Source organism: Psittacula echo (genome assembly GCF_963264785.1).
Source record: "Psittacula echo genome assembly, chromosome: 4".
NCBI classification, from domain to species: domain Eukaryota; kingdom Metazoa; phylum Chordata; class Aves; order Psittaciformes; family Psittacidae; genus Psittacula; species Psittacula echo.
The window spans coordinates 47,771,999-47,793,607 of record NC_137738.1 but is presented as its reverse complement, the minus strand read 5'-3'; the positions used below and the strand labels follow the sequence as shown (position 1 = coordinate 47,793,607).

Genomic DNA, 21,609 nt, shown 5'->3' with positions numbered 1-21,609 from the left:
GATTATCTTTCTTATCCAAAGACTGGTACAGCTACCTCTAGTTACTGCATCTGGTTGCCTCTGATTCCCCAACCCAAATGACCAAGCACGCCCTTGCAGCAGAGCTAAGTGAACACCAGTGCAATGGAATGGAGCAAGGCTTGAATTCACACCTGTAGATCCACAGACAGATATCTTTGCCGTAACACCAATTCCAATTCTCATATGAGATACCTCAGAATCAGACAGCACTAACATGAAAAAAACACTATGCTGCTGGCAGTGCCATATCCCACAACATAATTGTATCTACCACCAGCCAAAAGAATGCGTAGAGATACTCATTCAAGGTTAGCCATCATTTTCATTCCTGTTTCAAGGTGTACAAAGGCAACAACATATATTTGCTCTGAATCTCAGAATAATCCTCCTGAAGGAACTATGGAGATAGTCTCTCACTAGCTTGGAAAAGAATACTGTTTCATACAAACACATTTATCCTGTACTGAGGCACAGTGAACAGGCAGAATTTGGCCCCTATTTACAGAAGGTATAATGAAGTAAAAACTATTGCATCACAAAAACAATTAAAAAATCCAACTTTTTAATTAGAGATTAAAATCAAATACATTTAGCAGCCTACACACCCACCTAATTATTTCTGAGTAATCTTATCAAATCATCATCTTACATTTTTCTTGCAAATGCTAAGTTTCTACAGTACCATATATAAACAATGCAAGTAGTAGCACGTGTCCCAGGCATTCTTTTGAAGTAAAGAACACTTACTGAATTCATGCTGATCAGGAACATGCTAATTTATGACAATCTCTAACGTTACATCATAATGGCAGCAGATACAACTGAAAATGAGCAGGGGGTATAGTATCCAGTTGTTTCTTTCTACAGTGTAGAGAACAGAAAGTGACTCTACAGCAAACATCAATAAGCCTACACAGATATCATCAGCATTCCAAAATCAGATTGGCAATATTATTTACAAGTTCTAGATAGCAGATAAAAAAGATGTAAGGAAAATGCAGACTATGACGCATACTTTGTATTAATAAGAGTTATTTTTCTTCCAGTGCTGCAGATATCCCGAGAAAGTCATTACTAGTTTTGCTAAGCTTACCAGGACTGTTCAAAAGCAAACAAACTAAAATAAATTTGAGAAGAAACTTATTTTACATTCTATTAAATAAAGCTTGCGGTATTATCCTACTTCATGAAATAGAAAAATTGCAGTCCCTTAGAGTTAGGGCTGCACTGAAGTAGCAACCTTCACTTTTAGGTTTGTTAATATTTTTGCTTCCGCATTAACTTACCCTCCCTGAATCAGAGGAAATGGAGCTCTCAAGCAGGATTTCTGCTTATATATTCCCTAAAAATACGTAGTACAGTTAAATTATATTTATTAATGCAGTTAATTTCTATGTGATACAATTAAATAGAATTTAACTCTACCTGCAACTCTAGAAGTCAGGTGTCTACTGACCTCAGGAGGTTTACTTATGTCTTTAAAAAACATACTTGACTAGGGATAAAAGACAAAGAATAAAAATTACACCAGGAAGGAAAACAAAGCAATTTACTTTGCATCCCACAACTGAAATTCAGCAATGGCTAGTTACTCATGGTTACTTAAACCAAATTAGCCTGTTGCTCTACAAATGGAAAGCTGCAAGAAAACATGCTTAGAATACCACAAATACTTTTCAAAATCAGCCCTTAACATTTTTGCAATGCGTAGCTTTCTCAGCTAAGAAAAAATAACTCATTACTGCATGAACTACTGAGTTTCTGCATGACCCAGCAGCCTCTGAATGTCAAATCAAGTCTTGACTGAAACCAAAAAAAAAATTAAAAAAAATCAAATAAAAAAAATCTTGAAAGTGCTTGAAGAACATATGTCCTATTTCTAGAAAAAAAGTCAGCTTGATATTTCAGGTCTTTGCCATGACCAGAATAACTATTAGTTTGCACCTAGCCTACTTTCTCCATTAAACTAGCACCTTCAGCTAGTACTGAATATTCATTTTGAGAAAATATTACCAAAAAATTCCATGACATTGCCAAACAATTCATACATTATTAATCTGAGAAATGCAGTGTCATCAGCAGACACTAAATCAGGAAACCATTTTATAAGAATTTTAATATAGTCTAAAATCAAGAGAATAAATAAGTCAATAGCAGACACACCTTGTACTTTCAGAAATAGACAGCTATGTCTTTAAAATACATTCCTAAGTTTACTTTTCATTTCGTAGTTCAGAAACTAGATCGGTCAGATATTTCATGAGAACATCAGTATGGTGAAACCAACCTATCACACGTGAGTTTTTGTGCATGCATGCGTTCAAGTTTTCAGACATTTATGAACAAACTACTCTGAGAAACTACTACATTTTTCTACGTATTAGGGATTAGAGCATATATAAATAAGTAAATCCTTTCTAATTAATTTCGAACTCTATGGAAATAAAACAATGGCCTGTAGCAAATTTGGTAACAAAATCTTAATACACATTCTTGTGAATATATGACAAAGCTCTTGAGTATAATATTGGTATCATCCATTGTAAAGAAAAATATACTGAAAAGTTAAGTCCAACATTAAAGCAACACACTGCAGATCCACTTGGGCACTACCTTCCACAGTGCTGATTTTTCAGTTTCCTTCACCTACAAGGTCAACAAAGTTCTCTAGAATGCAATAGCCACCTGCTACTATTTTTACATCAGTGGATTTTTAGAATGCTCTCTAGAAAGTATTACTATCGTTATACTCTCAGCCTTCAGCCATCATGCAAGTACTCCATCAGAAGTTACAACTGGTTATACAAATACGTGGATATCAAATGCTATGATATGTTGGAGAACATAAAAAAGATGACTTGGCCATTAAGGGCCCCCTTCTAGTAGGAGACTCTGCCCCAAGAATTATCACTTCACAAAGAGCTGAAAGTAATCTGTTCTAGACAGATTCTTCTTTGGGTCTTAGATGGAGGATATGCAAAAAATTAAGCATAGAAAGGAAACCATTTGCAAAGAACATCTTAGGAGGCAATACTCCCTTTCATTTACAAAGTGGTACCTGATCTGAGGAGAGGTCAAAGACAGAAATCCAAGACATGAAGGTTCATAAAGACGGACTGTGCCTGGCTTTGGGCCAAGACCACATTTCCACAACTCTGGATATCCTGGAGAGAACAGACACCTCTCCAAGGTTCAAGCTGCAATGCAAATCACTGCAACTGGTATCTAGGTTTCTTTAAAACTGACTTATTTGCCAACTGCTACAAATATTTGTTCCTTCAAAAGGACCAAACAACCGTACAAAACACAGAAAACTGTCTAGCAATATTTTGTAAGTTTGGAACTCTCAAAGTATATGTCTCAATAGCCTTGTTCGCATAAAGCACACAGTTGTTAAATCTTCCTAGATGGTTTTTGCACATTTGCATGTGCCAAATTGTTAAGAACTGGTGAAACAGATGACCCTGGAAACACCTTGTTTTCTGTGTGGGAATTCCTGGAACTAACCCTGGAAATTATTTGGCTTGGTAAGAAAAGCTGATTTGCAGGAAGACTTTTAACTTCAATTGCTGAAGATCCTTTAGACGTATGAGTAGACAAAAAAAGATGCAAGTGTCCTTTGTGCTCCTTTGCACAAGAACAACTTTCCAATAAACTGCCTGTTAAAGGTGCACATAATGTGACATAGATGTGTATTAAGTGGGCACTGCACTACAGTGCTTCTTAACGCTTTACTGGTAGAGAGCGATAATGAGAAATTCGGTGAAAAAATTCTCAGAATATTTTCTGCTACTGAACACTTCATCACATGAAAAGATCCTCAACATATATTAAGTATATTTTATTATTTGGTATATTAGCTGCAGCAGTCTGCTTCCTTTGACTAGCCAGGCTCTGAAAGGATTCCAGAAAGACCAGTATCAACATGTGTCACTGCAACACCCTTCAGCTAATCTGGAAAAAAAACCAAACAACAATCAATCAATGAGGCACCAGATGCTAGCATAGACAGCTGAAGTACAGACAGTGGCCCTTTATTCAAAACAGAGACATTAACAGGACAGTTAAAGGTGACGTGATATCTAGAAGCATATGGGGATACTGCATACTGGAATCCATCTTCAGATGAGATACAGAGTTTCAAATACTACCAGCTACACAGTTGCAGAACAACTGCCCCAGCACAGTATCACAGTATCACAGTATCACAGTATGTTAGAGATTGGAAGGGACCTCAAAAGATCATCTAGTCCAATCCCCCTGCCAGAGCAGGAACACCTAGATAAGGTTACACCAGAGCAAACTCTGGGCTCATATGAGCAGGAAAGTCTCTAAAAGCGGGTTTTTTTTAATTTGCCTGTGTGTCATTTGAATCTTTTTCCTCTGGCCGAGGAGGTAAAAACTGAAGAAACTAAGCCTCAATTGTGAGGAGAAAAGATGAGGAAGGAACCTGTGCAATCTGTTCCTTCACTGGAGCATGCCATAAGGTTGCAGAAAACACCCAAATACAAGTTTTCAGGGGCAGAGTTTTAAGGTAATTCTACCACCCCAAATGAAGCCAGCAAGCAGTATGTCACTGTTCCTTACAACCTCTAGTGAGCAAGACAGCAAGCTAACAGTGAGAAGGCATGCTCCAAAGAAGCTTTCCTTTCATCTGGATCAAAGCATCGTGTTGAGGCCAGTTCTGTAACAATACCAAGACTCTAGGTTGTACGACAATAGCAATGTGTAAACTACACACTCAAGAGAGGCCTTCACTTCTCCGTACATGCCTGCTGCTTTCTCAATGCTTTCCCAAGCCACCATCCTCTAGCATTAGTTTCTATAGAACCAACACAATCGGTATCAAGCTACACTGGTATCGCAGTCTATTGCAGACTATAACATGGACCACAAATACCCAAAGTTAATTTAAAAGGTGTTCTATTAATAGCACGAGTCGCGTGAAGAAAGCCCGCTGTCACTGAACTTGGTGCTTCAGCAACAATGATAACAGTTGCATATGAATCCATGAAAGTTTGGTTATTTCACACAGATAAAGATCTACCTACAGAATTAGCAAGGATTTTTAAAATAGTTGGAAAAGTATGCATGTATACCAAAAACAGGATGGACTGTATATCTTAGAAACATATTTTTGTTAAAATTGTAATTATTTACATTTAATTATTTCAATTGAATAATCTTAATTAATTTAAATAATTTTTAAATTTACTTGGGTTTTGCCCACTTGTCAAAACCAGGAATGAAGACTAAGGACCATGGTCTCCTCCTGAGAGGGGGAGATACCTCCCGCCTGTGCACCATGGCTGCTACTTGGTCTTCTGCGCAGTCCTCCCAGCTCCCCTGGAAAATGATAGTAACAGAAGGATTGGAGCAACACAAGGAGGGAATCAATTTCCTTCCATCTTATTCACTCATGCTTATTGCTGTACAGACAGCATTCTTGCTTAACCTGAACTGCTAGACAGGGAATTGATACTTTACTGCACAGCCCTTGGGCAGAAGGATTGTTTCCACCTTTAAAACCAGGCAGAATTTAAGCATGCATTTAAGCATGCACTCTGTCAACACTTGGTGTCTTGTGGCTCAACAGCTCAGAAATTACAGACCAGCTCTGTGAGGGTGGTGAGGCACTGGAACAGGTTGCCCAAAGAAGTGGTAAATGCTCCATCTCTGGCAGTGCTTAAGGCCAGGCTGGACATGGTCTAGTGTGAGGCATCCCTGCCCATGGCAGGTGGGTTCGAACAAGATGATCCTTTCCAACCCTACCTATTCTATGATTCTATTTGAAAGTACAGACAAGCTCAGACTGAAAATAGTTAACAGGACCTCCCTACTTAGGAATTAATTAGATTTGGTTGGTTTAGGATCCACATAATTGAGAAAGTAAGGGCACACTCAGGCCAAATCACTTTTGGCAGAGTCTTTCCTTAGTACTACGTCACACCCTGATTTTGCAATCTATATCCACTGCTGCCAAACAGAGAGTAATGCTTCATTTAATCCACACCCTTGTATAATTTGGCTGAGAGTACTTCCTTTAGCCTGAAGGCACAGCAGTAATTACCCTAACATACACCAATTTCAAGTAAATATAAATGGTGTTCTTTTGATAAAGATTTTGGAATCTTCAAAGATTGCTGTTATTGTGCTCTGTGTTTAGTGTAATTTTTAGTGAAATATTTTAATTAACCTGCCTAGAAGAAACATGAAAAAGAACATATAATAAAGGAACATGTGTATCTTTGATCTCAGTATAAACAATTCTAGCAAGTTTAACCAGAAAATACAAACTCTTCTGACATTTATAACATCTTATCAATCAGATAGAGGAAAGTGGATAACCAACCTTTTAAAACAGAAGAACTAGATTGTCATTAATGTTAATGGTTTTGCCTCTATGTCTTTACTATTGTGTTTGAACATTTTTGTGGTTAGATGAATCTATTTATACAGCTTTTGTTTTCAAATTAAAAAGTAACTTTTACTATTAATTTTATAAATGTAAACATTCAGCTCTTCTATCTTAAGACAAGGTCCTGTATTTGTGCCTTGAGCCAAAATTCTGACATTGGTGTTGGTAGCACAGTAAGACCACAGAGGTTTGAGGAAGTTTTCTCCTGCAGAATCAATCACATAAGCTGCCTGTAAACTATGGAGAGGGCACACCTGTGTCTTGGTACTCTTAATTTTTATTTACTGCTAAAGTCAGCTGCAAGATGAGGGCAGAGATGGCTCTAGCGATTGAGCTGAAGGAGTAGGATCAGGGAAGTACATACAAGGGTTGGTTGCAGATGTCTTCATATTCCATTTTCATTGAAGAAACTGAGAAACAGTTTCTTTGAAATTTAAATGGTATACCAAAATAGCTTATAAAAGAATCAGAAATGCAAAAAAAATTATCTTGTGATAAATGTTTTTATTCTTTTAAAAGAAAGCTAGCTTTCAGAAAAAATATTTTAAAGCTGATCCTTTTTGTACTTCTGCTATAAGCAAATAATAAAAAAGTTTTCTTTTCTTTCCCCCTTCACTCTTGTATCTTTCCCATAAGTAAAAATGAGAGCTGCAAATGTCTTAAAATGAATGATCATTTTCCCCAGGGGAGTTCCCATTAAAATTAGCACACAGACATATATATACACATGTATACATATACATATAAATTAGACCTAATGTTCTTCTGGTTTTGGTAAAAATATTTTTACCTAATTTCAGTGTAGTTATGTGAGTTTACACCTGCTGAAGATCTGATCTGTGGTATAGCTGGTAGTCTATCTCTACTCAGTTCTCTTACTCTCTTTTGAAAACTAAAGAGAAAATCTGTTAACTGGATCTAAAACTTAACTCATTATCATAATTTCTGTGACTATGCAGTGTTTCATAGTTAAAATAAAGCCTTGTAATGAATGTAAAAGTATTATCTTTAGTCAATACGAAAAAATTAAAACCCAGAATAATAGACCAAAAAAAAAATAGAGACTACAATAAACCAAGTTTATTTACTTAAAACATGTTAGTTTTCTGCACTTTCTCCTAACAGTTTGCAAATGCTATTGCTATCCAAATGGGGGTTGGTGAGAGCGTTTAGGTAATTCAGTTTCCAAAAGGAGAAAAACATACCTACTTCAGCTAATCAGACATAAAAACAATTGAGTTCTACAAATTACAGCAAAATGTGATTTTGATTCTTTTTGATTCTGCAAAGTCGCAATTTGATACTTGTCATAATAACAAAACTCAACTCATATTTCTATATTTAGAAGTGCAAAAGAAAACTGTCTGCAACATTTTTAATTTTTTAGAGCCAATGTCCCATTAGAATAATTAAATGAAAAGGCCACATTTTAAAAAAATTCCATCCCCATAAAAATGTTAGAAGAATTTTCTTGAAAAATTTTAAAAGGTTCAATTTCTGAAAAATATGTCAGGCAGGATCAGTTCTTCAAATATATGAAGGAGCTGGAAAACAGCAAACTGCATAAAAATATGTACACATAACCGAGAAGTGAGAGACAATTATTGGGCATGTATTTCTTTCATCTTAATGCACATTCACTCTTTTCAAACACATGAAAAGCTACTATAAGCAGACTGTAGCTTGGAGGAAGCTAAACATTCTGCAAGCACTTCTTATATATTCTTAGACCACTTTCTATTTTGGCAGCACCTCTACAGGACACACTAATAGTGTTCTGTATTTCTATACAGTTTGACTTTAAGAAAACTGGTAGTGGAGTACTAATCAAAGATACTTCCACCCCAGACTGCCTGATCACATTGAGGCCATTATAACTAACCCATAGTGAAGAGGAAACTCTGATTTCTTCCTCTATAGTAATAGGGATAAATAGGAAAACACAAACATATCAGGCCTCCAGGAGAAAAAATTCAAACTACAAATGCCCTACTAAACAGGCCTCAAGATGTCACTTCATTACTTTCTTAATATCAGAAAAAAAAAGCCTAGCAGACTCATGGATACTAATGAAACTGAGAGCCTGCTTTTGTGAGATCATTCCACATCTACATCCTTTTTGTAAGCATTCTTATATATAAAATTAAGGAAAACTAGTTTCCATCATCACCTAATCCTCCTAGAGGCTAGTATTACATTCAAACCACTTTTAAGTAATAGTTTGGTTACTGAACCACCATTAGGTATGTATTTGGTACTCTTCACCACAATATGCTCCTGCCCCAATTTTAAGAAGGTGTGGAGCTAAAAAGAAATATCTCGGAGTGACTTAGACATTATAGCAAATTGCTGCACCATTTCCACAGCTCTGATCTGTGCAGCCCTGCAGGCTTAATTGCTTTCCCCATCACAGCAAATCTAAATGAAGCTGTTGGGTGAGCTAATGAGGCAACACACTTTACAGTTTAACAGGGAACTGATATACCCAAATTGAGAGTTCTTATGTTTATATTCTCCACAAGAAGTCATATACACACATTCAAGCATTTTCTGTTAAAAAAAAAAAAATAGGAAGAGATTTAAATCCTACGTTAAAATTTTACAGAATACAGTATTTACAGTAATACGTTGGCATAAAAAAAGTATTCAGTGATGTGTGTGCCATTCAGTTTGCCTGCACGGACTGGATCCCAATTAACAGATTTCTCCAACTGGTGCTCCTACTGGCACTCCCACTAAACAAAACTGGTCCCCAAGGTCAGCATTATCTAACTTCAGCACAATAGTGTGAGAAAGCTGATGATGTTGCTGGCTCTACTACATGCTTTCTCTTAGTCGTCATCTTTGAAAATGCCAGTAACCTGTATCCAAACATAGCCAGAGATATACTACAAATACTGTATTTTATGTTATACTTGGACTACATAGTACACATACATGCCACCTTCAATTAATACATACTCAGTAATCTTTTTTAATATATCTCCAAGATATTTTATTACTATTTATTTTCAAATTAGAAAACTAAGCTACTCCAATAGTTAAAATTAATTAAATGGTTCATTTAATATGTTTTCAATGATAGTTTGCGTAAGTCCTTTTTCCCTTATCAGTTTCTTAATAAGATATGAAAAGAATATGGCCATATTGATCTAGCTTTCTACACACATTCTTCCTTCAGTGACAGATAATTATGTCAAAAGCAAGACAAATACTCCCAAACCAAATAAACATTAAAGTCTTCCAGGATTATAGTAGTACTGAAGACAGATACGATGTTGGATATGAGCTGTAAGAAGCATGAAATATTGGAAAAACATAATTAATGATGCCAAAATACATTTAGGTTGTAACTTTTGCCAGTGCTTCTGCAGTATTTGTTAAAAAAAATGAAAATTTTGCTACTTGATATACCTCCTTTTCTGCTTCTAAAGAAAGAATCAAAATAGTACTTTAAGAGCATTTAGTTGCTCCATAAATTTTTTTGTTATCTTTGCTATAGAAACCTATTTCACTGTTTGCTTGAGATTGAAAAAAGAAGTTTTAAATAGTCTATCAAATATAGCACAGAACTTAAATGCAAAGTCAGTTCTGTTAATCTCTTGAGAGAGTGAGAAGAGTGCTTTTGAAGCTTTCACTTTATATAGGTGGAAAACACCTTTGACTGTCAGTTGTGTTAATGGAGAGAAAATTTCTAATTGTTCTCAACCCTGCCAAAGAGATGTGTTTTTTGGTTTTGAGATTTTTTTTAAGATACAAGAACCATCACGTTTCTAGCACATACGTAATTAATTTTTAAGAGCAAATTTAATTAACTGGTTTTATTGAAGTTAAAATTTAGTGAAAAGATCTGTGCGGTATTTATACTCAAACTTCAATCTCCCACATAGTTAACAATTAGGGTCACTGCTAATTACAACTACTTGAAACCTAAAACTTATTTTAGAAAACATGTCCTGAACACAGTGGGAGTTACTGAAGAGTCATTGTTGAATAAAGCCTAAAAATGCATGCCATTTCTTTGATAGCATGCCATGGATCTGCAAAACAGTGTCTGAGAGTATAGGAAGGTGATTTCACTGTCCAAAGACGCTCAGAATCTTAAGGAGGGAAGGCAAACAAAACCAGAGGAGATTGTAATGTCTCTCAGAAAATGGGTAATTGAAAGCTAGAGTTTTTGCTACTTCTTATTGGTTTAAAAATTATCAACTAGGAAATCGATTATCCTGGAAGAAGGTACAAAGATGAGAACATGGTAAGGAAAATATAGGAATATCTAATATAAAGTCCTGGATAATTCCACAATGCAATGCTGCAAAATAGACTACAGGATGGGCATGATAAAATCAGCACTGAAGCATGAGCATAAATGGAACTATACAGAACAAGGAAGATAAAACCCCAACTCTGATTATCAAAGACGGGTCTGAGACAAATTTTCTTATTACCAAAAAGAGGGGGGGAAAAAAAAAAGAAAAAGAAAAGAAAAAAAGAAGAAAAGAAGTTCAGCAAGTTTAAACATACACAATAATCAAGTAAGAATAAAATAACCTGCTATATATATAACACAGAGAAATCTGAGTGAAAAATAGGACTCCCCATAGGACTTCAGGAATCCAAATTACAAAGGTAAAACTCAAAGGAGATGATTTTGTCCAAAGACACACATCTAGCAAACTTTTCAAATGACTGAAACAGCTATCAACACAGCTGCAGCTTTACTGAGGCAGACACAGAAAACTGATCTAGCAAAATGAGTTACACACTTGAAAAATTCCAACTGACAAGCTATCAGGATGGAGAGGAAGAAAACCTAAGTTCCATGACTTCCTCTCAAATTTAAATTAATTTTGTTAAATTTTAAGAAATCTGTCTAGTGAAATGTTTTATACATAACACATAAGAAACAATATGTATATCTACTTTTGTTAATCACTATTTGTCAAAATTCATTACTTTTTCTTAGTAATTCTAACAATACTCTTGACAAAACTTTACATCTCTTGCACAGTACTCTATAGCACTGATTGGAAAACAACAGATGTTAACCTTGATTTAACAAGACTTTCAACAGTGTCTTCCACAGCATTCTCACAGACAAACTGCTACAGTATGGACTGTGTAAACAGACAGTGCAGAGGACTGCACTGAAAATTGGCTGAGCTGCAGGGATCACAGGTTTGTAACCACTCACATGAAATCTAACTGGAGATCAGTCACTGGTAGCGCACTCCAGGGGTTGATACTGTTTAACAATTCCATTAATGACCTGGATGATGGGACTGAGCGCACACTCAGTGAGTTTGCAGACAATAAAAAACTAGGAGGAGTGGCTGATACACCAGATGGACATGCTGCCATTCAGAAGACACTGACAGGCTGCAAAAATGGGCCAACAAGAACCTTATGGATTTCAACAAAGGGAAATGCAAAGTCCTGCATTTGAGGAGCAATAATCCCATGCACCAGTGCAGGATGAAATACACAAAATACCATTTAAGCTGAATGCAGAGATTCAGCACCTTTCCCAAGCACAGACTGCTCTTTGTGTGAGATTAGTAAAGAACACAGTATCATCAAAGTGGAAAGGCTCCTGTGGAAACTATGTAGCACAACCCGTATGCTTAGAGCTGGTTTATCTAGAGCAGAGTGTTCAGGACCATACCTAGTTCGGTTTGAATACCTCTAAGAACGCTACAGCTCAGGTGACAGGTTTGTCAAGAGCGTATGTATCAGAAGTCTCACAGTCAAGGCCACAACTCTTATGGAGGTTTTTAACCACCTCAGTACCTGCTCATGAGACAAAAACACAGGCTAAAAGCAATTCAGACTTCTGGAATGCACCAAGGACTTTTTGATGCAGGTGCTGGACAAGCAGACTAAGGGGCTGCACCCCTGAGCATGTTAATAATGAATAAGACAGAACTAGTTGGAGACAAAAAGCAGTCCTGCCTTAGTGACTATGTGATAACTGATCTCGAGAGAAGTCAGGAAGATAAACAGCAGAACAATGACTGAGCTATCATGAAAGCCTACATACATCTGAAGGTATGCACTTGAAGAAAAGCCAAGACATACTGTATGTTTGAGAGGATATAGAACCCAACTGTTAGAATGGACAGGCATGTTTAAAAAAGCATAGTAGTGAATATTACTTTTATTTGAAATATTATGAAATTACAGCAATTTCTGCAAATATATCTGGATACAAAAAGATTTATGTCATGAAAGATCTGCCATATTATTGCTACTGCCCATAAATTACAAAGGTCAATACCCCACTTTTCCACTATTTCCTACCTAATACAAGACCTAAATCCTCAAATTGTCTTTTTAAAAGACAGTGATGCATGTAGCCACACTACTACACTATCCATATAAAACATCAGCTAAAGGCTTGTCAAGTTAATACAGCATGCACATACACCAGTTACATGCTTAAAAAAATTGCTAACAGCGCTTTACACATGCTACCTGTAGGGACTTCACTCTAATGGGAATTCCGCATTTTGCTTTAAAGCAGCACTGAATACACAGCAAAAGGTGACAGGAAAGTGTGAGAATGAGAAGACTGAAAAACTGCCAACATAACCCTCATGAATATGTAACCATCTGATTGACAAAAATGAAGGATCTCTGTATTACAGGCAGTTAACAACGCAACATCCCAATAATGTAGGCACAGAAAAGCATATATATAGTATATAAGAAACCAACACAGAAAAGAAAGGTTTTGTGCTTCAAACACAGTCCATAAATGAATAGATTTGCTTAAGTACAGATTTTCTATCATTCAAAAGTGAAATTAAACTGGCAGTTAGGAGCTATGAACACCAGCACCTATCTTTATAACTTTTATAACCAACAAGGAAAGATGAAATAGATGAGTAAATCTTACTCATACGTTTCATTGAAAACAACTTTATCACTCTAGAACAACTTGGAAGGCCACAACATGATAGAGAAGCAATTTGGAATTTTAAAAGATCCTCCTGCAGCAGGTGGCTGAGCTGCGGGACGCTGTCAATAGGCTGCAAGATATCAGGGAAGCTGAGAGCAAGCAGGACTGCCTCCTCCAGGCCCAAACTGTGCAGGGGCCTCAGGCGTCCCCTGAAGCTCATGGAGGAGCGGAGGAGGCTGTCAACCCAGGAAGCTGGGAAATAGTAACAACGAAAAACAACACAAAAAAAAGAGGAAGAGCACAATTAAAAGCAAGGGACTTCCTCCTAAAGCTGTTGTCCCCACCTAGAACCGCTTTGCTGTCCTGCAGGATGCTAAGAAGGAAGGGCACTTGCACCAGAAACAACCGGCAGTTGCGCCGCTAAAGAAGATCACTACTGGTGCTGCCAGGAAAAAGAGGCAGGTCATAGTGGTAGGGGACTGTACTTTGAAAGGGACAGAAGCACTCATCTGTCAGCCTGAACAGGTCTCGAGGGAGGTGTGTTGCCTACCTGGGGCACGATCAGGGATGTTGCAGACAGGCTGCCTGCTCTAGTGAGACCCACGGACTATTACCCACTTCTGGTGATCCATGTGGGTGCTAGTGATGTTGATAGCAGTAGGCTGGAGAACATAAAGAAGGACTACAGAGCCTTGGAAGAGGTGGTTAGGGGCTCTGGAGCTCAGATTGTCTTTTCATCAATTCTCCAGGATACAGGGGAGGACCTTAAAAAAACTAGGAGGATCGGCCAGGTTAATAAATGGTTAAAAGGGTGGTGCCATAGTCAGGGGTTTGGGTGTCTTGAACATGGGGCCCAAGTTAGTAGGCCAGGTCTACTGGGGGCTGGTGGAGCTGATCTGACAAAGAAGGGGAAGAGTGGTTTTGGTAGGAGGCTTGCCAGGCTGGTCAAGGTTGCTTTAAACTAGATGTGTTGGGGGAGGGGGGCATCATTCAATCCCAACACACCCAGTCAGTTGCCAGCACCTATAATAAATGCTTGGAGCGATGCAGAGATATTCCAGCTGCTCCAGCCAATGAGCCAGCTTCATTTGGAGCTCGGCTGAGATGCCTCTACACAAACGCCCGTAGCATGGGGAACAAACAAGAGGAATTAGAGATGTGTGCATGTCTACAGGGGTATGATACAACAGGCATCACAGAAACATGGTGGGATGGCTCCTACGACTGGAGTGTTGGAATGGAAGGTTACAGGCTCTTTGGAAAAGACAGGCCTGGCAGGCGGGGAGGGGGAGTTGCCATTTATGTTAGGGATAGGCTGGAGAGTATGGAACTCTGTTTGGGGACGGGTGAGCAGTAGACAGAGAGTTCGCGGGTCAAGGTTAAAGGGAGAGCAGCGATGGGGGACATTACTGCGGGGATCTGTTACAGACCGCCTGATCAAGAGGAATCTGTGGATGAAGGACTCTACAGACAGATAGGAACAGCCTCACGCTCACAGGCCCTTGTTCTCATGGGAGACTTCAACCACCCTGACATCTGTTGGAGTGAAGGTACAGCCCGGCACAAGCAATCCAGGAGGTTCCTTGATTGTGTGGAAGACAACTTCCTTCTGCAAGTAACAGAGGAGCCGACAAGGAGAGGTGCCATGCTTGACCTCGTGCTCACCAACAGGGAAGGGCTCGTTGGAAATGTGATGCTCCAGGGCAGCCTTGGTTGCAGTGACCACGAGATGGTCGAATTCGAGATCCTCAGGACAGTGAGAAGAGCGTGCAGCAAGGTCACTGCCCTGGACTTCAAGAGAGCAGACTTTGGTCTCTTCAGGAGCCTGCTTAGTAAGGTTCCATGGGATACAGCCCTAGAGGGCAGGGGGGCGCAAGACTCTTGGTTGTTATTCAAGGATCACCTGCTCCAAGCTCAGGAGTGTTGCATCCCAACTAGAAGGAAGTGCAGCAGGAGGGCCAGGAGACCTCCTTGGATGGATAAGGAGTGGCTCAGGAAAATTCAAAGGAAAAAAGAGGCTTATAGAAGGTGGAAGCAGGGACAGGCGGCCTGGGAAGAATACAGGGATGTTGTCCGGGAAGCTAGAAACCAGGTGAGAATTGAACTTGGCTAGGGATGTTAAGGATAATAGCAAGCGATTCTATAGGTACGTAGCGAGTAAAAGATAGATTAGGGACAACGTAGGCCCCCTTCGGAAGATATCTGGAGAACTGGCTACCCTGGATTTGGAGAAGGCTGAGGTTCTTAATGACTTCTTTGCCTCAGTCTTCACTGGCAAAGTCTCTGACCGCACCACCCAAGTCTTGGAAGGCAGATGCAGGGACCATGAGAATGAAGACCCTAGGCCCACTGTAGGAGAGGATCTGGTTCGAGACCATCTTAAAAACCTAAACGTACACAAGTCCATGGGACCTGACAAAATCCATCTGCGGGTCCTGAAGGAGCTGGCGAATGAAGTTGCTAAGCCCCTGGCCATCATATTTGAAAAATCATGGCAGTCAGGTGAAGTTCCCGATGACTGGAAAAAGGGAAATATAACCCCCATTTTCAAAAAGGGGAAAATGGATGATCCAGGGAATTACAGACCAGTCAGTCTCACCTCTGTGCCTGGCAAACTCTTGGAGCAGATTCTCCTGGAAGGCACGCTAAGGCACGTGAAAAACAAGGAGGTGGTTGGTGACAGCCAGCATGGCTTCACTAAGGGGAAATCCTGCCTCACCAATTTGGTGGCCTTCTATGATGGCGCTACAAAACTGATGGACAGGGGCAGAGCAGTTGACATCATCTACCTGGACTTGTGCAAAGCATTCGACACTGTCCCACACAACATCCTGATCTCTAAATTGGAGAGACATCAATTTGATAGGTGGACCACTCGGTGGATAAAGAACTGGCTGGATGGCCGCACGCAAAGAGCTGTGGTCAATGGCTCGATGTCCAGCTGGAGACCAGTAACGAGTGGTGCCCCTCAGGGATCGGTGTTGGGACCAGTCTTGTTCAACATCTTTGTCGGTGACATGGACAGTGGGATTGAGTGCGCTCTCAGCAAGTTTGCCGATGACACCAAGCTGTGTGGTTTGGTTGATACGCCGGAGGGAAGGGATGCCATCCAGAGGGACCTCGACATGCTTGTGAGGTGGGCTGATGCCAACCTTATGAACTTTAACCATGACAAGTGCAAGGTCCTACATCTGGGTCGGAGCAATCCCAGGCACAGCTACAGGTCGGGCAGAGAAGAGATTCAGAGCAGCCCTGCGGAGAAGGACTTGAGGGTGTTGGTCGATGAAAAAATGAACATGAGCCAGCAGTGTGCGCTCGCAGCCCAGAAAGACAACCGTATCCTGGGCTGCATCAAAAGGAGCGTGACCAGCAGGTCGAAGGAGGTGATCCTGCCCCTCTACTCTGCTCTCGTCAGACCTCACTTGGAGTATTGTGTGCAGTTCTGGTGTCCTCAACATAAAAAGGACATGGAACTGTTGGAACAAGTCCAGAGGAGGGCCACGAGGACGATCAGGGGACTGGAGCACCTCCCGTATGAAGATAGGCTGAGAAAGTTGGGGCTGTCGAGCCTGGAGAAGAGAAGGCTGCGTGGAGACCTCATAGCAGCCTTCCAGTATCTGAAGGGGGCCTATAAGAATGCTGGGGAGGGACTATTCATCAGGGACTGTAGTGACAGGACAAGGGGTAACAGGTTCAAACTTAAACAGGGGAAGTTTAGATTGGATATAAGGAAGAAATTCTTTATTGTGAGGGTGGTGAGGCACTGGAATGGGTTGCCCAGGGAGGTTGTGAATGCTCCATCCTTGGCGGTGTTCAAGGCCAGGTTGGATGAGGCCTTGGGTGACATGGTTTAGTGTGGGGTGTCCCTGCCCACGGCAGGGGGGTTGGAACTAGATGATCTTAAGGTCCTTTCCAACCCTAACTATTCTATGATTCTATGATTCTTACAGAAAAATATATTTCAGTTATGGCCCACCAGCATTTTTTGGTCTTTTTTCCCCCCTAAAAATCTTTTCTCATTGCTTTCATTGACTGTTGAAAGACCATTAAAACTACTTCCCTTGCGTACGTAATATCCTGTACTCGTGGATCATCTAAAACTATTAGTCAGTTTTGGAAATGACTACATTGGGAGTGCATATGAATAGCTGTAAAATATTTCTACATTTGTTCATGCTGTCTAAGAAAGGCTCCATCAACACACTTTTCCGTGCTTCTGCATAAAGTAAAATTCAAGACAATAAAACGCACTGGTTTGAGCAATATTAGGTATAGCTATTTAAACCACCTTAAAATATTTGTTAATGTTCTTCGAAGGGTTAGTCCACTTACTTTACATATTCACAGCATGTAGGACAGCATATGTATTCTACTGTTTCTGTAAGATTTATACACTTTGGAAATGATAAGCATCTGTTGTGTGACAGATGATTACTATGGTTCTAAGCTTTTATATTTAGGTAGAAAATGGAAAACCAGAAGTTAATTGGTGTATGACCATTTGCATTGTGAATTAGTGACTAAGAGCAATTCTGAGAGTAGTGGTCAATTCCTTTCCCCTGATCCTCAGAAAAAGTAATCATAACTCGATTTGTGAAGAAAATTATCTGCCTTTAGGAGATAATTCTATATAATTATAGAGACTATTTCTATCTTTACTATCTGCATGTTAAATCTCAGACTATTCCTATCTTTACTATCTACATTTCAAATCTCTATTACCTGGTTTTTAGTTTATTATATATTCCACCATCTCCCTGGACTTCTTTTCACTCCTCTCAAGGATACAAAACAAAAACTACTTCAAAACCAAGGTTTTCATTTTCTGTCTTATTTTACAGATATCCCCCGAAAAGAGAAAAAGGCATGAAATTATCAATTTTATTAACAAATATTGTGACTAGCAATGCATCAAGTATTATTAGAAAAGTAAGTATCACAAAAACGCATAATTTTATTGTTTGCCCTTTTTCTCAAAATCTTTGAATACAAAACGTCTTTAGAAACAACCCTCTACAAATAGATTAAACACAACTGCAAATAGGCTACTGAGCATTATGGTTCTTATGTAAACAGCTTTTCTTAGTACTGCTTTCTTATATCAGTACATATGATTTTAAAAATATGATTTTATTGTCTTTCTGTGTCTGCATTTAGGATACTTTAGAGAGTATTAAAATATCAAAATATTAAATTAAAAAAAGCTGGCAATCTCATACTTTTCTAGGAACTTACAGTGCTAATAAATAACGTTACAGCTTAGAGGAAAAACCCAAGCCATTACAAGGGAACATGTATCAGTATTGGACCTTATCACACTACACTATAAACAGTATCACATATAAAAACCAGGACACTTCCTGAAAGACAGCAAAATTTACAAAGGCAGAAAAAAATCCTCAAGGAAGTTATTACCCATTCTCTACAAAGAGTGAAGAAATAAATAAACTTACCGCTTTTAGTAGTGAAAGAATACAGAGGATTCAGTGGAGTGCTCAGAGTGCCAGGCAGTCTTAGCTTGGAGTGTGGTGACAGTGATGATGGCGCAGGAAGCGAGAGATTTGTGCTTGCCTGTAATAGGAAAGACAAATCAGAAAGTGAAGTGTAATTTCCTGGGTTACTTACTGATGCAACAGCTAGAAGAGAAATATTTGCTTACTGTAAGTAACTATTAAATTCCAATTTCAATTATGGAGTTTTTTGTTTGTTTGTATGTTTAGTTTTTTATTTTTAGAATATTTGGAGGCACCACTTGGTAAAATTACTGATATAGCTACAAACTGAATTAGATATTTACATATGGACACACTCTCAAGCAGTGCAAACAATGGAACAGAACTGTCTGAGCTCCATCTCATTGCATCCTTCTGCATAAAAATAAAATAATACTTATGTATGGTTATAAACAAATAAATGTAAAGTAACTTTTCATTTTTGAGTACTGAAAGTACACTACATCTACAAAGAGATTACCCAAAATCAGAATGAGAGGGAAAAAACATAAACCAGTCCTAACACAACGCTGATTTCTGCAAAATCAATAAAGCATATTTAGACCAAAACACCAGACACTTCCTTTATGCAACCTACAGAAAAAACATCTGCTATCCTAATTTCCATAGCAAAAAATATAATGTAGTTAAAATGTGGTTTGATAAGGAGTTTCTTGATATATATGGAGCTATCATAAATCAGAAACCTTTCCGAAACTTTACTCTTGACATATTATTATCCACTACACCCTATGTAAACCCCAGTAATATTAGGGTTTTTTCTTCATCCAATTGAGAATTTTACTATTTGTTAAACTATTTTCACTGCTTCAGTAATGCAGCCAAAGGGGAGGGAAAATAGGCCTTAGATAAAATATTTAAGCAAATATTCAAGCAAAATAGATTCAGATGCTCAAATTTTTGAGAGTTATTTACATAAAACAACATAATTCTTGACAATTTCAGGAGTCAAGCCTAGAATTCAACCTAGAATAGATGCATATGATCACTAAATACAACTAAAAGCCCACAATCAGTGGAGCACTTCCTTCGGCCTCAGTAAACTCTAGATCAGGCCCTTCAACTTTAGTTGTGGGCTGAAACAGAACACTGACGTTTTGCAAATTTTCAATCTATTGGCTTGTAACTTCTATTTAAAGAAACAAGACAGCTAAACCAAAGTGAATCCATGGATTATTTCCAGAAGTTATATAATTTCTATATACTACCATTTCTGTCATTTAATAAATATTATGCAATTCAACAGGCTTCAATAACGCATAATATTTGGCCATTGGCAGGTGTATTGAGACGCTGGTAATACAGCACTAAAACTGTGTTGGGTAACTTGACTGGGCCATAGAGGGTATCTGCTATCTTGTCTGTATTACTACATCAGCCCTTCATCTTAATGTATCTGTTCTTTGTGCAGCAAAATAGATTTAATTTTACTGAAGTAAAAAAAAAAAAAGTAAAAGCTGTCTTTTGTTAGTTAAGTATTCCCTCAGCAACTGTATGCAATTGTAACAACTGTACTCCAAAACTGACCAGAGATAAAAGCAAGACAGAAAATGAGACCACTGAACATGATAAAAAAAAAAAAAAAAAAAATTAAACCAGCTAGATTTTACTGAAGTGTGCAGATTTAACTGAATGTTAGTAAACAGTAGTTGTGAAATGTAAGCAGAAGAGGCCTGTTTTTCTGAACAGCAAAATAAATCTGGTTTTCTTAGACTTACATATGCAAGCGACTAAGTTGTGATAATATATGTTTTCTCTGATCCATAAAAATACAGCATAAAGTCTGTACGTTTAATAAAGTGTAAAAAATAAAGTTTTAAAAAAAATACAGTGTAAAGCTTATACGTTTACTCAAAGACAAAACTAATATGTTCTGCAAACTTGTCAACCTCAGCTTTCCAGTCTCATCTTCTTTTATATACTGCTAGTTCTAGGGAGAGCCCTTCTGCAGTAAGACAGATGAGAAGATCTCCTCCCTGCATGAATTTCTTACTGAATGCACACTATACCGTCAATGGTACAAACGTATGTTTTCCAGTGAAGTATACTCATGGAATTATCTTTCAAATTTGCTATTAAAAAGTTGGTTTCAGACCCTACCAGGGAATGAGGACAGGTTGAATATATCAGACGTTGGGAATCAAACCAAACCCAACAGAGCAAACTATTCAGAACTAGCACTTTCACAGCCACTTCTCCACTTCAACCTGAAGGGAAAAAAAATTACAGGAGAAATTTCTTGATTGTGGTGCTTGAATGAATAAGAGATGTGGAATTCTGTATATAAATTATTCCTGTACAGTATTTAATTCACTTCTCTTTATTTATCTGCTGTATTACCCAAATACTCTCATTATAAATTCCAAATAGCATGCTTTGAAATGAAATGAAATAGACATGTACATTAGAAGACTGAAAGCATGGTCCTGAACATTTAAGAAAATCAGCCTTTTTAAAATGCAAAATAATTTCTATCTCACAGCCCTTCTTCTCCAATTCCTTAAAACAAGATTAAAAAAACATTTTAATATCCCTTTTTGATAAAAATTGAAGTTTTAAACTTAAGCAGTCTAATAGGAGTGATTAATTCCTGCACTTAATGGCAATGAAGGTTAGCGCAGATGAGCTACACAAGGCTGCCCATCCAAAGTAAACATGAAATCAGAGTTTTAATGACCTTTCTGCCACCAGCTCTTAAGTATTAGTTAAATTTCTAAAAAGTCCAAAGTGGAAAAGAACCCGCAGCATTATAACAC

General features: G+C 38.3%; 1 protein-coding gene across 1 annotated transcript in view; it reads right to left on the bottom strand.

The window, feature by feature from the left end:
• Positions 1 to 21,609, bottom strand: part of AHI1 (Abelson helper integration site 1) — a 90,883-nt gene that overhangs the window by 30,331 nt on the left and 38,943 nt on the right. The window contains exon 19 of the mRNA XM_080616319.1: positions 18,794 to 18,911. Within this exon, the coding sequence (XP_080472445.1) occupies positions 18,794 to 18,911 (118 nt within the window). The remainder of the gene's footprint in view (positions 1 to 18,793; positions 18,912 to 21,609) is intronic.